Below are 15,732 nucleotides of genomic sequence, written 5' to 3' on the forward strand. Positions count from 1 at the left end.
CCCTAAAACCACGTTTTTGCTGCTCTTGGAATGCGTGTGGCCTTTGCAGGCGAAGGAGTCTCTAAGGTGACATTTCCGTCAGAAATTCATACAACACACACACACTTTCAAGTTAGAAGCGAGACACTCAGAATTTCCAGCTTAACTCTGTGTCTGCTTTTGATTCCTCAGATCCCGTTGCCAGACCATAAGTAGAAAGACATCCTAGGAAAACTATAGACATCAGATCTCTACAAACACTGAAGAGGCTTTCAACCCCCCCCTTTTTTTTTTGTCTTGGGAAGCCAAAATATTTCACAGCAAAGGCAGCCAAGACTGGAACCACTTTCCATATAGGGAATTTATTTTTATTTTTTAAAACAACATCCCTTTAAAGCCCTACAAACTGTCATCGCCTCATGGGGTGAAAAAATCTAACTGTTTAGAAATATATGATCTACTGGTATTTTTAAAACTGGGAAGACGGTGCCCCCGCCCTGCAGAGAAATGAAGAACTTTACGTGTGTGTTCGTGTGTTCAAGTGAATTGCCCTCTTAAGTGGACAGGAGTATGCAGCAAAAACAAAAACAAAAAAACACCCACCCACACACAAAAAAACGCTTTTTAAAGCAAAGCTTCCTTTTGGGCTGCCATCATTCTGTCTTCTTTTACATCAGGGGTCAGCAAACATTTTTAGCAGGGGGCCGGTCCACTGTCCCTCAGACGTTCGGGGGGGGGGCATACTATATTTTTTTGGGGGGGATGAACAAATTCCTATGCCCCACAAATAACCCAGAGATGCATTTTAAATAAAAGGACACATTCTACCCATGTAAAAACACGACAATTCCTGGACCGTCTGCAGGCTGGATTTAGAAGGCGATTGGGCCGGATCCGGCCCCCGGGCCTTAGTTTGCCTACCCATGTTTTACATCATGCCTCAGCAAAGCCCCTGGTCAAAATCTTAATAACAGGGTGGGTCCTCCAGGTAAGCCAGTCCCAGACTTTGGGGGTTTCACAGGCCAGTGCCAACACTTGAGAGGTCACATGATGCAGTGCACGCACACCATCTGAATGGCAATGCCCGTCAAATATTTTATTGGGGGTCCAGCCCCTAGGAGTTGGCTCCTATGCTTGCCAAGTTCCAAGGATCTCAGAAGCAGCTCGGAGCAGGGCTTTTAGTGTGGCTTCCCATGTGCTATGGAACAGCATTCCTGTTGAGGCTCTCATTATCTGCACTTTCCAGAAACAAGTGAAGACATCTTTGCTCCAACACGTTTCCCCCAGTTCAGCGTTTCCCAAACTTGGACCTCCAGCTGTTTTTGGACTACAATTTCCATCGTCTCTGACCACTGGGTCCTGCTAGCTAGGGATGATGGGAGTTGTAGTCCAAAAACAGAAGGAGACCCAAGTTTGGGAAACCCTGTCCCAGGTGGAGGAATGAGTCTTTACCAGAAGTGTCCACTTCCATTAGTGTTTCTAAAAAAGATTGTATTTGTTGTTTTTGTGTTTTTAACTGTGTTTAATTAACTTATGTGTAAATTACCTTGAGGTAGTGGTTTAGAAAGCGATTAATAAATTAACAGTAGTGATAATAATAAACTGGATTGTAACTGGAAACAAACTGGTAGCCAGCAAAGTCCTTTCAGTACTAGTGAGACATGTTATCTGTCAGTGAATACTGTTTAACATCCTTGCTACTATTTTCAGGATCGACTGCAGTTTCCAGAATGCCTTCATAAGCAGCCACAGGTGTGTATTGATGGAATCTAATCTGCATCTGACCAGAGCTTCCATTTATTCCCATTTGAGTCAAGGCCTGACCTATCTTCTCACAATTCTAGCCCCATCCTCCTTTTGTCTGCTGTAGCTCATGTGGCAAGAGAAGGTGCTTTTGCATACAGAAGACCCCAGGCAGGGTTGGGAAAGACCCACCTGAGGCACCGGAAAGCCACCACCAGTCAGTGTGTACACAATGGAGGATAGCTGAGTTGGTTAGAGCATGGTGCAGATAATGCCAAGCTTTGACTGCTGCAATGTGTTCTATGTGGGGCTTCCCTTGTGCTTGACCCGGAAGCTGCAGTTAGCCCACAATGCTGCAGTGCAATTGCTGACAGGAGCGAGGCCTTGCCGGCACCTGTGCTCAGAGACCTGCACTGGTTGCAAATTTAGCACCGGGCCAACCTACTACTATTACAATAAAGCACTGAACAACTTGGGACCAGTTTACTTGCTGTTATGTACTGAGTTGAATAGGATCCAAAATGCAGCAGCCTGATTGGTCCTAGAACAATAGGATTCAGAATGCAGCAGTCTGATTGGTCCGCAGGAGCCACCCAATCCAGCTCCAGGTGGAAGTGAATCAGCAACCTGATTGGCCTACAGGAGAATCCCGGAATGAGCCAATCCCGTGGGGCCCATTGTGTAAATAATGTATATAAAGCAGACATTTTGGGGGAACTGGCATTCCTCACTACTATGAGCTGAATAAAGAGCATGAAATCCACACTTGACTCTGAGTATATTTCACCTGCAGAATTGCCTTACTCCTTATACAGCCACTCAGTGGCATAGCATGGGCAGGGGCCCACAAGGGCAGTTGCAAAATTGTTAGGGGTGCGAAATTTCAACACCTGGTGCTGCCTCAATACAGTTGTGCACTTCCGGCGCTGGGCTCTGCTGAAAACTGCTTCTCCATATGAACCAAGAAGTGACCTCTCCAGACAAGGGAACAACTCTTCTTTTCTTATCTCTGTGATCTCCTGGGTGATGCAGACGCCATCAGGCAGTTGAATGCGCATGTGTACTCCATTTCCCTCCAATCCACCCACTCCCCTTCACGTAGCCCCGAGCACTGGCAACCCACGCTATGCCACTGCACCCACTCAACTGCTTTCATCTGAGGAATGGGCACTGTTACAAGTGCCACATAATTCTCATCCTGCATTTGTAAGAAATCAGTCTTCGAACATGGCGGGCATTCACATTTTGGAACTCCCACCAGGCAGGCACTTTCACTGTACCCTTTCTGACGCATGTCAAAACCATTTTTTGTTTAGACAAGCCTGTCCCAGTAGGTAGAATGCTGGTGTGCATTTCAGAATCATGAAATTACAGAACTGCAGATTTGGAAGGGACTCCCAAGGGGTCATCTAGCCTAACCCCCTGAAATGCAGGAATTTGATTTGTTTTTAGTTTATCAGTGATGTTGATTCCCCCCCCAATGTTGTTTTTAACTGTTTTTACTGATAATTTTATTGTTCTATTCCTTTTGTAAACGGCTTTGATGCTTTTTACAATCAAGCAGTATATAAAATTTATGAAATAAAGATAATGAATAGGGACAGCTGGAGCAAATGTGTTCATCGCCATTTATTTTTCTAAGCAAAGGTAACACAATTTACCAGTGAGTTTCCCTACTCCAGTTCTCAATCATTTGTAGTGAATTGCTTCTTTACTAAAAACGTGTCCCTACGGGCTTTGGTGCGCTCGTTCTGCATTTAAAAAAATCCTTCCAGTAGCACCTTTAAGACCAACTAAGATAGTTCTTGGTATGAGCTTTCGTGTGCAAGCACACTTCTTCAGATACACTGAAACAGAAGAAGAAGAAGTGTGTATCTGAAGAAGTGTGCTTGCACACGAAAGCTCATACCAAGAACTAACTTAGTTGGTCTTAAAGGTGCTACTGGAAGGATTTTTTTTATTTTGACTATGGCAGACCAACACGGCTACCTATCTGTAACTCGTTCTGCATTCTTATTGATTCAACAAAACTCACCAGGTACACACTGACACAAGCAAGCGCATAATGTATATCTGTTGTATTGCTCTGCTGTTGCTTTTCCTTCCACAGATGTTCCATCTTAAAGCTCGGAGGCAACAGCAAGAGCCTTCTCAGCAAATGCATTATGTCATATTTAGGGCACCGGTAATCAAAAATTCCCTGTTCTGCAGGTGACATATGTAGAATAGAGTTCCAATTTGATCACAGTTCCTTTGATCATCCCACAAGGATTTCAAGCCTAACCTACCATTCTCGTCAAACCTTTATTCAAAGGAGGAACATTAGATTCTAACTGATCAGATCAGTGGTGGGAGGGGAAATTTCTGATCATTACTACAGTAATAGGGAGCCCACATCATCCCTGAAAGCAGGGAGTGGACTTTGGCCTGTTCAGTTAGGTCCCATCTGCACTATAAATATAAAGCGGTATCATACCGTTTTTAACAGTTATTTTCATTTTGCTTTTGGTACTCTCCAAAGCAGTATTTCTTGACTTTGGGGGACCAGATGTTGTCGGACTACAGCTCCCATTATCCCAGACCACTGGCCCTGCTAGCTAGGGATGATGGGAGTTGTAGTCCAACAACATACAGGGACCCAAGATTGAGAAAGGCTGATCTAAAGTGTCATATACAGTCATATCTCGGAAGTCGAACGCAAGCCATTCCGGAAGTCCGTTTGACTTCCAAAATGTTCAGAAACCAAGGCGTGACTTCTGATTGGCTGCAGGAAGCTCCTGCAGCCAATCGGAAGCTGCGGAACCTGCGTCGGACATTCGGGTCCCAAAGAACGTTCGCAAACCGGAACACTCACGTCCGTGTTTGCAGCGTTCAGGAGCCAAAACATTCAACTCACAAGGGGTTCGACTTCCGAGGTACAACTGTATATGAAAAGGCTGCAATCCTAAAACACATTTACTAGGGTGTAAGGGCAATTGAACATAATGAACACACTTCTGAGTAGAAACGTAATAATTCTAAAATGTGTGTTCTACTGATTTCCAATCTGTTTCTTAAGAAGTCCTAAAATTGAAATGACTGTTTACACTGCCACAGTACATATTTCATATTTTTAGTGAACTTTGCACTGGGATTTCCATATCTCTTTCCTGGAAAACTGAAGCCTATTTAAAGCCCGTTAGGGTATTATGTGGTTTGGGGCTTTATTATTATCATCATTTCACCCCAGTGTGGGTTTCCCCCCTTAAGTTTACACTTACTTGCCCTGAATTGCATCTGCAGTACTGTTGCCCAGCACATAAATGCGTCCTTCAATGCTTCTCAGTGCCCAGTTAAAAACTGACAAGACGACACTCAAATTTTTAAAAAATGGTTTCCCTTTCCTAGCTCTCAGCTGTAGAAGATGTCCTCTGCTGAAACCTGCTCTCCTGCAGGTCTAAATGCAACATAAGGGAAATATTCCCTTGGCTTTCATTAAATTCCTGTGTGCTAAAGCCAAGCCAGTGTTTTAATCTCTAGTATTAATGCCACAGCATTAGCTGACTTCATTACTGCTTTCAGTTCTATAGCTCAGTTCTGATCAAAGGGAAGGATCCTGCTGTCAGTTACAAGGTCTCTGGGATCAAATGCATAATCTTCTTCCTGTGAACAGCTTTCCACAACCCCAACACAGCCACCTTGTTATCACAATGCTTTTAAATTTGGAGGCAATTGTTTATCTGCTTATGCTGTTTGCTTGTACTCTTTCTCTCTTGTGTGTTATCACTGTATAACCATTGGCTTTTGGTATGGTTTTTCTTTTAAAAAAAGCTTGATGCTGCCCCTCAATGGTAGCTTTTATAATAGTTGATGATGATGATGATGATGACTATTATTTTAATACCGAGTTCTGCAGGGTGGCCAGTTTGAAAATGTAATACAAATGAGGCCGATTAAACAGGCATCAAGGGGCTGTTAACCCAAAGCCCAGTGATGCTTCCTTAAATTCTGCCAACTAGAGAAAAATCAGGTGTGCCTAACTATGTGTCAGAAGGCAGCCACAGAAGGATTAACCTATACCCAGCTTGTAAACATTTCTTCCATATTATTATTAATTTACATGCCACCAATAGTATAATGACAAATTCAGAAGTGCAGGCTTCTGTCTTGCTAGCCATAGTCATCCCTCCCCAGCACACACCTTTCTAAGATTCTACAGTCTTCTAAGATTATTCAACAATAATTAGGGATGCATTGCAAAAACCAATGCAGTTCTCAGCACTGATTTCAGATCTATTGTTTTCTGTGCACGTACATGTACAAATGATTTGGAGTGTGCCAATATCTTTATTTGGCGTGACTTTTGTATTCTCCTTGGTATTCCGTGGTATGTTACAGAACTTGCACACTATTCTCTTGAAACTTAAATTAACTTGTATTTTCAACATTCTTACATGCTTAGCTTTGGAGCATGCAGAACAACTCCTCCTCAAACTTCTTCCCATGCACTTTCTGCAGAGTGACCCTAGGAGCCAATCCACAGTGGCTGACTCACCTCCTTTCACTCTGATTGGCTCCAATCAGCACAAAGGGTGAGGATACATATTCTCAGAGGCTAAACAATTTCCCCTTTCATGCTGATTGGGCAGCTCTAGGAGGCTGGAGGTACGGACGCTGCTGTATGAACCCCCTTTGTAGGGTATGAGCCTGGCTCAAAAGGCCCAATCCGAGTCCACAAAGCAAGCCAGTTTGACTTCTCCTTGTGCTGGCAACCTAAGACAAAAGTCTTTGGTCTCCGGCAAATACCTCAGAACTCTCTTGATGCCATTCCAGGCTTGCACAGAGACAGAAACAGGTCTTCAACCTCCCACAACCCTGGAGCTACATACCACTTAATGCAAAAACAGGCTTCTAAGCAGTTTACAGGTATAAAAACCAATTGCACAATTGATCCCATATCATCAAGTAAAGACTTTTGAGACTATCTCACATTCTCCTCCCAGGTCAAAAGGGTAAATACCGAATATTGCACCTTTAACCTTCTCAGGCCCAAATCATACAATATTTCTGCAATACAGTTGCTGCTGCAAAGTCATGCATGGCTCCTATGCCAGATCAGTGGAGGAAGGGCCATAACTCAGTAGCTGAGTGCATGCTTTGAATGCAAAACACCCCAAATTCAATTCCTGGAAGTAGGTAACTGGTGATGTGGAAGACTTTTGGTCTGCAAAAACCTGGAAAGCCACTGCCAGTAAGAACAGGCAATGCTGTCCTGGGCTAGATGAATAAATGTCATGGCCTGTATAAGGTAGATTATAATGCTCCATATGGATGTTTGTGTCATGTGGGTAGATAGCTAGGATAATCCAGTGGCTTCATCAAGACAGCTGATGGTGTTGGCATTGAAAGTAGTTATGCAATCAAGCACATGGAAGGAGTTTTGTGATGGGGAAAAGGTAACATAAACTAGGCTGTCATATCTGAAGAAGTGTGCATGTACACGAAAGCTCATACCAAGAACAAACTTAGTTGGTCTCTAAGGTGCTACTGGATAATTTTTTTATTTTATATATCTACTGTGTAAAACCAACACCGCCACCTACCTGAATCTATATCCATCAGTCTCCTCTGACTTGCCTCAGCACCAATTTAATACTTCTTGTACAGGCATAGGCAAACTTGGCCCTCCAGATGTTTTGGGACTACAAACCCCATCATCCCTAGCTAACAGGACCAGTGGTCAGGGATGATGGGAGTTGTAGTCCCAAAACATCTGGAGGGCCGAGTTTGTCTATGCCTGTTCTTGTATGTTTTCAAGCTCTACAAAGTCAGATGACGGCCCAAATGCAAACTAGCCCACCAAAAGCTAACGAGACTCAAGTTTGTTGCTAACTTCTCTGAGAGTAAACCCCATAGGATTGCATACTATTGCTCCATAATTCAGCTAAACCAGGCTTGAAATGTAAAGACACCCCCATCTCTCTGATATTTTACAAGCTGAATTAGGTTTACAGTCTGTTCTTGATGCTATTGCAGCATACAACAGAGAAAGCAGAATGAACTAAACTCTGTACTGGCAAGCATGCTTTCTAGAAGCAGGCATGTATGTCCAAGAGGTATTCTCTCTCTGTCCCCTACCCCCCCCCCCAAAAAAAAGCCCAATTAAATTGGCCTAATGCATCAAGAGCATTTGCAATCTGGTCAATGCTGGATTGGCTACGGTAAACAATATTTGCTCATGCATTGCTTCTCTCTTCTTTCGGTTTAATTTACTACCACCACTGCTTTGCAGTACCTTGCATAAATTCTTGGGTATTTGCAGCCCTACCACATTTGGTAGGCAGGAGGATCAGGGCAACACTTTGGCTGCAGATTTAAACGGGCAGGACATTCCCTTCCCAAATACTGTACTGCCTTGGTGTATAAAGCTCTTGCAGCTCAAGAACAGAGGTAAATAAATTAGCAGTGGGCTGGATGCTGTGCACAAGACATTCTGTAACAGCGGAGGAGGACAGGCAACTGGCCTGGGATTCAGGGCAAGCAGCAACCTGTTGGGACTTAATCTGACCCGGGCAGGCACTGCTTATGAAATAAGTCAATCGTGGGACAGGGATCGCACCAGGGTAGAACAGGTAGTGTGCAAAAGTGCAGGAGGCATCGCAGTGTTCAATAAGGCAAACTCATTGCTTAAACTCAGAGTCAACGGACCTTTCAATGTACTACATTTCCATATATAACCTGGCCCTCAGTGTTAGAAGCTGAAATCTGAAAGCTAGGAGCTGAATGGCACCTTAAACCTAGATTATGGGTGCAACAACGGAATGTCTAGGCGCACTTTTTATAACAAGAATACAAAGCTGAAAATGAATGAACTGCAGCTAAAATATTATGTTCCTTTTTCACATGGTCTAGTCCTTCCCCTGCCCGACCCCCTAATATTCCTAAGAGGGTCTCTTCTCCAGTCTTCAGAGAGTAGCTGGAAGTGGGAAGGCAGAAAAAGCTCCTCCTTTCCTTCCACTCTGCGGTTTTAAATCTGAAATCTTAGGCACAGAGCTCAGAAACTGCTCGCGCTAAAGAAATTCCCTGTCGCAAAAATGTGCCTAGAATGATGGGAGTTTTGAACACTGATGGCGCTTTAGCTCATAAGAAAAGCAGAGTATTTAAAAGAAAAAGAAAATATTTCCACTAAATACGCACAGCCCATCAGGGAAAATGGCATTTGGACATAAAGGGCTCAGAGATCAAGGAGAATGAACAAGGATGCCTTTCCCCTGTCTCTCTTTTCCAATACAGGTCATCCTACAGGGTGATCAAAGCAGTTTCTGTACAAAAACTGGGCCTAAGCCCCAATTTGTGCCTTCTTGGATGCCTTTACTGCCACTGCTTGATGAGAACCCATCAGTGTTCAACTGCAGGTTTCCTCCACTCATGTTCAAGCCGTCTCCCATCTTGTTTCCTAAATTCTGGAGTATACCAGAGGGCCAAGCGGTAGGAGGCACTCAGGCACAGGGTCAACAGCCCTAGCCATCTGGATGTTCCAGAAGTCAGCCAGAGCTTCAACAGGAGCACCAGTGACAGCAGCCAGAAAATCCTTCAGAACCACTGGAAACCCATTGACTCCATCAGCCTCCAAGGGCAGAGCATCCTAACAGGTCCCCTGCCTCTGCAGAGGAGAAAAGGTGCTGAAAGCCTAAATCTCAGCATCTGACTATGACAAGGGACTGGTGTCAATACCCCCTCCCCCACTTTTGGATCACCCTCTTCCTGCCCAGTTGTGAAAACAAGGTCCAGTGTGGGCCAATGGCATGTTAGGAAAGTCCCATGGTCGTCATGGCAGCCATGAAGTCCTGAGCCATCTCAGAACTATTTTGAGCCTGTTCCAATTTGGAGAAAGTTAAGGTCTGTTAGCTGGCTGTGTACTTTTGAGATTTGCTTCCAGATTAGAAGTGAACTGTTTGTGGTGTGTACACAGCAGAGAGCTAATCCCATCCCAAGAAGCTTCTTCCCAGTTGGCACCTCATTTTGCTTGCTTCCCACCCTCATCGATTATCTTTCTTCTCCACTGTGCTCATAACATCGCTGACTTATTTGATAGAACATCTAGTTGCGCAATTTCCCTCCCTCTCTGCCCCAAAGTTTTGGTTAAAGTTTCACAAGAAGACAACTGGAAGGGAAATGATCCCAAGGAAATTTCAGCGCAAAACATCCATTTGTGCAGAACCCACCAGAAAAAGTGGAATAACATGGATTGCCTAAAGTTCTACCACTTTATTATGGCAGGCACAATGGACCTGGACAACAGAGGATGAACAGTGCAGTTTGGTCATCAGGAAGCAGCTATGATGGTTGAGCACAAGCCAACTATCTCTTTTTTGTAGCTTTTTAAGCCTCCATCCCAAATACTTGTGCATATAAGTCCTAGAACCATAGAGATATCACACTAACCATACTGAAGAACCCAAACCATGCTTTCAAAGCTTTCAAGTGCACAGCAGGCAAAATATGGCTGAGAGTAGCTTGCTGGCTTTGGTTTTCAACTGTCTCTGTACTCTGTTTCATACATCCAATCCTGCTCTCCAAGGTGCAACACGCTCTGGAGAAAACACAGCGGCCGAAGCTACGGCTAGTCGATTCATAAATAACAACAAGCCAGTTAGCACAAACCATGGTTTCCAAAGCCGCTTCAAACCATGGTTTCCAATTCTGGTTCCGCAGTTAATCACAAACCATAGTTTGCCTATTTCACACAACACATGAATCCATAATTAAGGTTCCTTAACCACATCTTTGATGGGATGTCTGAACTGAGCTTAAACATGGTTTAACTAAATAGGACAATGTAAGAGGCCTCAAGTCCTGAGCACAAACATCCTTAAATTGGCTGTAATCAAGATTGGTCGTTTTTTAGATCACTGTAACACAGGGTTCTACTGACCACAACCCTAAAAGGCATGGGTAAAACTGGAGCGTTGAGAAACACACCAAATAGCATGTGAAGTGTCAAGGATTAGCAGGAGAGAAAATGTGCACAGGCACACACAGCGCCATGCTGGTGGTGAGCTATTTTGATGTGTTGTCTGCAGCTTTTTATAACCCCTGACATAATCTGCCATATCGGTTTAAGTAATGACAGTCAATTATGGGGAGGGAGGAAACAACCCCCAAAACGTCACCCACTAGCATTTTATCAATTTATTCTGGTGAAAGACTGGGAGACAATCTTGTTTTTTCCAGGATGCCCAATTCCTCCCTAATAAATAACCTGCCCTTAAGAGGAAGAAGCAAAATTCTCTGACATTGAATAATTATCTCAGCATAACATGACCCAGCCATTGTAAATATGAGTGGTTCTGCTATTGTGGTCCTCTGAATCGGGAGAAGAAGTTATCTCAGAGAGGCAAAGGTCACGTAAAGAGAGGCTCTTTCCTTCCCAAGTTATTCTGATCTCTCCCCAACTGGTTGTCATATAAATAATGAAATGCCACACACACAAGAGCAATTATACCATCTGCACAGAATTTGCACTGCTAAACCAGTAGCCTCAGCCAGAACTCTGTTCCTGGATCTTTTCCAAAGTCACTGGCAAAAAAAGGGGGTGGGGGAGAGTGTGTTCCCATCACACAAGCTGCAGTATCTCTAACTACACCAAGACACTGTTATAAAGGAAGAATATCCCAGGAGTGTTTTTGTTTCCTGCATCCCCAGAAGAAACCAAGAGGTGTTTATTAGAGAACTCCCATTCCCCTCGTCTCCCTTAGAAAATACACGCAGAGAGGCAGATACTGCAAATATATGCCTAGCCAACATCTGCATCTTACAGGCACAGAAAGCAGAACTGAATACGGAGGTGGAAGGGGCAAGGAAAGGAGTGAGAATCAGCTGGGCAAGAATCCATCTGACACACACGTTTTTATAAAAAGGGGAGGGGAGGGAAGAGATTAAGGTTCCCCCCCCCATCCAACACATCGCCTGTAAACAAATAAAAGATGTAGACAAACATCACACCACAGAGATAAAGCAAGAAACCTCTGAACACACAAACACACCCAAGCACAGGGTATGCAAGGCTGCAGCAACAGAAGGAATGAACACACCCACATTCTTGCCAATGGAGGGGAGTTGCGCGTTTCCTCCATCTCTGTTGCTATGCACCTTTCTCTGTGTTTCTCCACATGATGCACTACGTAGTCATTTGGCATACTGATGCCCCTTCCCTCTCCCTCTGCATGAACTGGGAGAGCTAGCACACCTATATGCACACACATACACCTCGGTGGAAGACCTCGTGTTACTTGGAAACGCACCAAATTTATTTGCGGACTAGGATGGCAATCTATATACATATGCAGAGACATGGACACTTAGCAACAAAGGCCACAACACACACACACACACACACACACACAGTACTTTCCCCCAGTGCTTTTTCTTTTCCTGGGGATACTCAAGAGTACATAGCACAGGCACCTAGAAGCAAATTGCTGCTTTTTCCAGCACAGAAATTAAGGCGTTGTGTTACATTCGCGGAAGCTGCACATGACAGCAGAAACAAGGGCTGGGGCAGAAATGAGATGTAAAAACAAAACCCCACAACCGCTTGCAAGGATGCAGAGCGTGCAATCTGTCAAAAGGCTGAAGGAATGACAGCCAATCGTGTCTAAAACACACCACCCACCAGCATGGGATCCATTCTGGTGAAAGACTGGGAGGCGCAGTGACGCTTAGGGTTTTTTTCAATGGAGGAAGGATGGAGATGCACACTGCCAGAATAGCTCTGCTTACATTTCCAAGAGAAGCACTGATGCTGAATCGCACCTGGAAGTGTGCCACCCTCGTCTCTCTCTCTCTCAAACACACACCTTAATCTCAGGTGCCCAAGTGGCTGGTTCTTACCACCTACAACCGACTCGACTTTGTAGGGCAGGTTATGATTCCAACACAGTGTGAAACCTCTATCGTTTGAAGAAACAAGACATGCCTCTCTGCTGCCTCCAGACTTTAAGTTGGACCCAGACTTAGTCGTGCTTAAAGTAGACCCACTGAGATTAGTGGGACTACTCCAAGCACGGCTCGGGCAACATCCAGCACTTTGCGAATTATGGCATCGCTAATTCCTGCAGTGGGCAAGCCAGAAAGACATGCACCACATGAATCAGGCCTCTGTGCTGAGGACAAGGCACTCTGCATGTGCTCAGAGGCTCCCTCCCTGGTTATTATCCCATCATCTCAGTTTTAGGGTTGCCAACTGTGAGGGAGGCAACGGCAGCTGGTGTCTAGCTCACTCTTGTGTCTTTCACAGCAGCTTGATCCACAGAAACCAGCTTCCCACAGCAGAACCGAGATCAGCAGGATATGTGGCAGATCCCAGAGGCATAGCCGTGTTTGCCTGTCACAACGAAACACCCCAAAAGTAGATCATCTCCTGACACCCAACTGAGGCATATATTCTGACAGACGAGGAAAAGGCCTCCCTTAGGAAGCTGACCCTTGTGCCACAGCAAACCTGCCACAAAGGGTTTTTTTTTTTTTTAAAGAAAGGTTGCTGGGAGCAGCAGATTGCAGCGGTTAAGGGGCACAGGCAACTCCCCTCAATTCCTAGGTATGGAAGGGTGGGGAGGAAGGAAGATAGGTGCTGGGGCTCCAACGAAAGCAGCTGCTAGGCCCGAGGAAGCGAGGCAGGCACCCCATGCCCAGCCTATCCCGGCGCCGGGGCGCGTCTCTGCCCCAAGCCCGCCCGTTCTTCTCCTCACGAGGCGCTGCCTGCACCTGCCCGGCTGCTGCCAGGTGAGGGGTCCCTGCCTGTCTGCCTGCCTGCCTGCCTGCCCGAGCGCGCCTCTCTCCCTTCGCCTTCTCCCGGCAGCATCCGGGAGGGAGGGAAGGAGGGCGCTCGGCGCGCAGCAGGAGGAGGAGGAGGAGGAGGAGGAGGAGAAAGAAGGACGGGGCAGCCGCAGCTCGGTTGACTCACCTCATTTTCCCCGCAGTCGAGCTCTGCGCAGCCGCCTCTGGCCGGCGTCTCCCCGCCAGCTCCCACTGCGCAGCGGGAAGCTCTTGCCCGGGCCCCGGGCTCGGCAGCGCGGCGGCTGTAAAAGCGGCGGCGGCGGCGGCGTCTCGCGCTACTGCGGGCTGTCAGATGCTCAATGGAGGAGCGGCGCCCGGGAGAAGGAGGAGGAGGAGGAGGAGGAGGAGGGAGCCCGGCGGGCTTTGGCGTCGCTGCATCCGCTGCTCAGTCGCCCTGCTGCTGCTGCTGCTGCTGCTGGCGGCCTGCGGCTGGCGCGCAATGGCATCTTCGTCCCCGCCGGCCAAGGGCGCTAGCTGCCGGGGAGCTTCTCCACGGCGCCGGGCAAGCGGTCCAGGGGCCCGGCCATCCTCCTCCTCCCGCTCCGCTTTCCCGGGATGTGGCGAGGCGAGGGTGGTGGGCGTGGGGCGGGCGAGGAGGAAGCGCACAAAGCCCGCGGGGCTCGGCTGCCCGCTACTGCTGACAGACACTTCCGCCCGTCTGTCTGCCTGCCTGCCTGCCGCCGCTACGGCTCTCGCAGAGGCATCGCCGACCTGGCGAGCCCGTCCAGGCACGCGCACAGAGCGGGCGGGGAAGAAAAGCGCACACGCGAGGCGGCCATGCAACGCCCGGGCGCGGCGAAGCGCGCGTGCGCCACCACGAAGCGAGGCGCGCCTCCGTACCCGGAGCGGTCGTGGATTCTTGCAGGATATTGGGATTGGGGGGTGGGGGCGGGGGGCTCCTCGTGCGCGCACCAGACGCCTTGGCATCGACATTGCAGCCCTTTCCCTCTTCCTCGCCTTTATCCCGATTTAGCCTTTTTGGTGGAAAAAAACTATTTTTTGAAATGGAAGAAAAGAAAGCCCCTGCCTATGACCCTAATCTGGAAATTCACGCGCATACGGGGGAGGGCTGGGGCTCCTTTATGCTCACTAATCCAGATTTATTTATTATTATTTTTTACCAAAAAAAAACCCCAAACCCTTTCGGGGTGGTTGCAATGTATATTGCAGTGTAACGGGGCAGTTTATTGTGGACTCTGCTCCGCGCAACGCATGGACATATTGCACAGCGTCTGTATGACGTCGTCCTCATCAAAATGCCATCACATGGCGCCCCCCGCCCCTCGATTTTACCCGGATTTGCCGTTTCTCAGGAAAATCCGATAATAATAATAAAAGCTGGAAGCAGTTAATCCGGATTAAAGGGGAGGGGGTAATGCAGGGCGGCGCTTTGGTGAGGGTGACGTCATGGAGATGTTGGAGAGGCTGGGAACTCGCAGGCTTCAGAAGGACCAGTGCCACAATAAACTGGTGTTTGGAAGTGTCCTAGGAGTAGTGAAAGGTCTCAAAACCAAGCAAGGGATATCTCAGAAGAAGCCTGCTTCTCTGGATCAGTTTCTATTTGGGGAAAAATATACTTTTTTATTCCAATACATTGCCAAGACAAGAACAAATCACCCCAGTGACAAAAACAAACACAAACCAATTTCTTGGAGTAATTTTTGTCCCGGGCCCTCAGACTGGGGTGGGGGACATTTTCCAGCTCAAGGGACACATTCCCATCTGGGCAACCCAGTATTTGCTCTGTTAAGAGGACCTTGGGGTGGTCTCCGAAATGCCCACTCGCAGAAACTTCCTAAGAGATGGATGCCAAAGTATATCTTTTCCCAAAACACATTTGCTCTGTTTCGACATCACAAAGGTGCTAATGCTGATTGACAGGAACCCTCTCATTTCTTAAACCTTTCAGATTTTTAAACAGGCTTGTTTAAGTTAAGTTCATAGATGTTCTTAATTCAGGCTTGTTAGCCCAGAACTATTATCCTGAGAATTACAGAGAATTTCTAGGACAATTGTAGGCACTCCTCCTTATTGACTGTCTTGTCTTGGGTCACTCAAAGGTCCCTGTTTATTATCCATTAAAGCCTAAAGTCCTAATTCATGTGTGGGCAGCGTTTTCAGAGTTGAAGGCTGCAGTCCCTTGGGGAGAACTGGTGGAGACAACACACCACGTGATGGTGGGTGGGGCAAAGT

The 15,732-nt window shown here is 46.6% G+C and overlaps 1 protein-coding gene across 1 annotated transcript in view; it reads right to left on the minus strand.

Annotated features, from left to right (window-relative positions):
• The window catches only part of EVL (Enah/Vasp-like), a 154,596-nt gene extending 140,285 nt beyond the window's left edge, over positions 1 to 14,311 (minus strand). The window contains exon 1 of the mRNA XM_081022524.1: positions 13,667 to 14,311. Within this exon, the coding sequence (XP_080878650.1) occupies positions 13,667 to 13,671 (5 nt within the window). The 5' untranslated portion in view covers positions 13,672 to 14,311. The remainder of the gene's footprint in view (positions 1 to 13,666) is intronic.
• Between the last annotated feature and the right edge of the window lie 1,421 nt (positions 14,312 to 15,732).

This window comes from Podarcis pityusensis (genome assembly GCF_964106645.2).
Source record: "Podarcis pityusensis genome assembly, chromosome: 1".
Lineage (NCBI taxonomy): Eukaryota > Metazoa > Chordata > Lepidosauria > Squamata > Lacertidae > Podarcis > Podarcis pityusensis.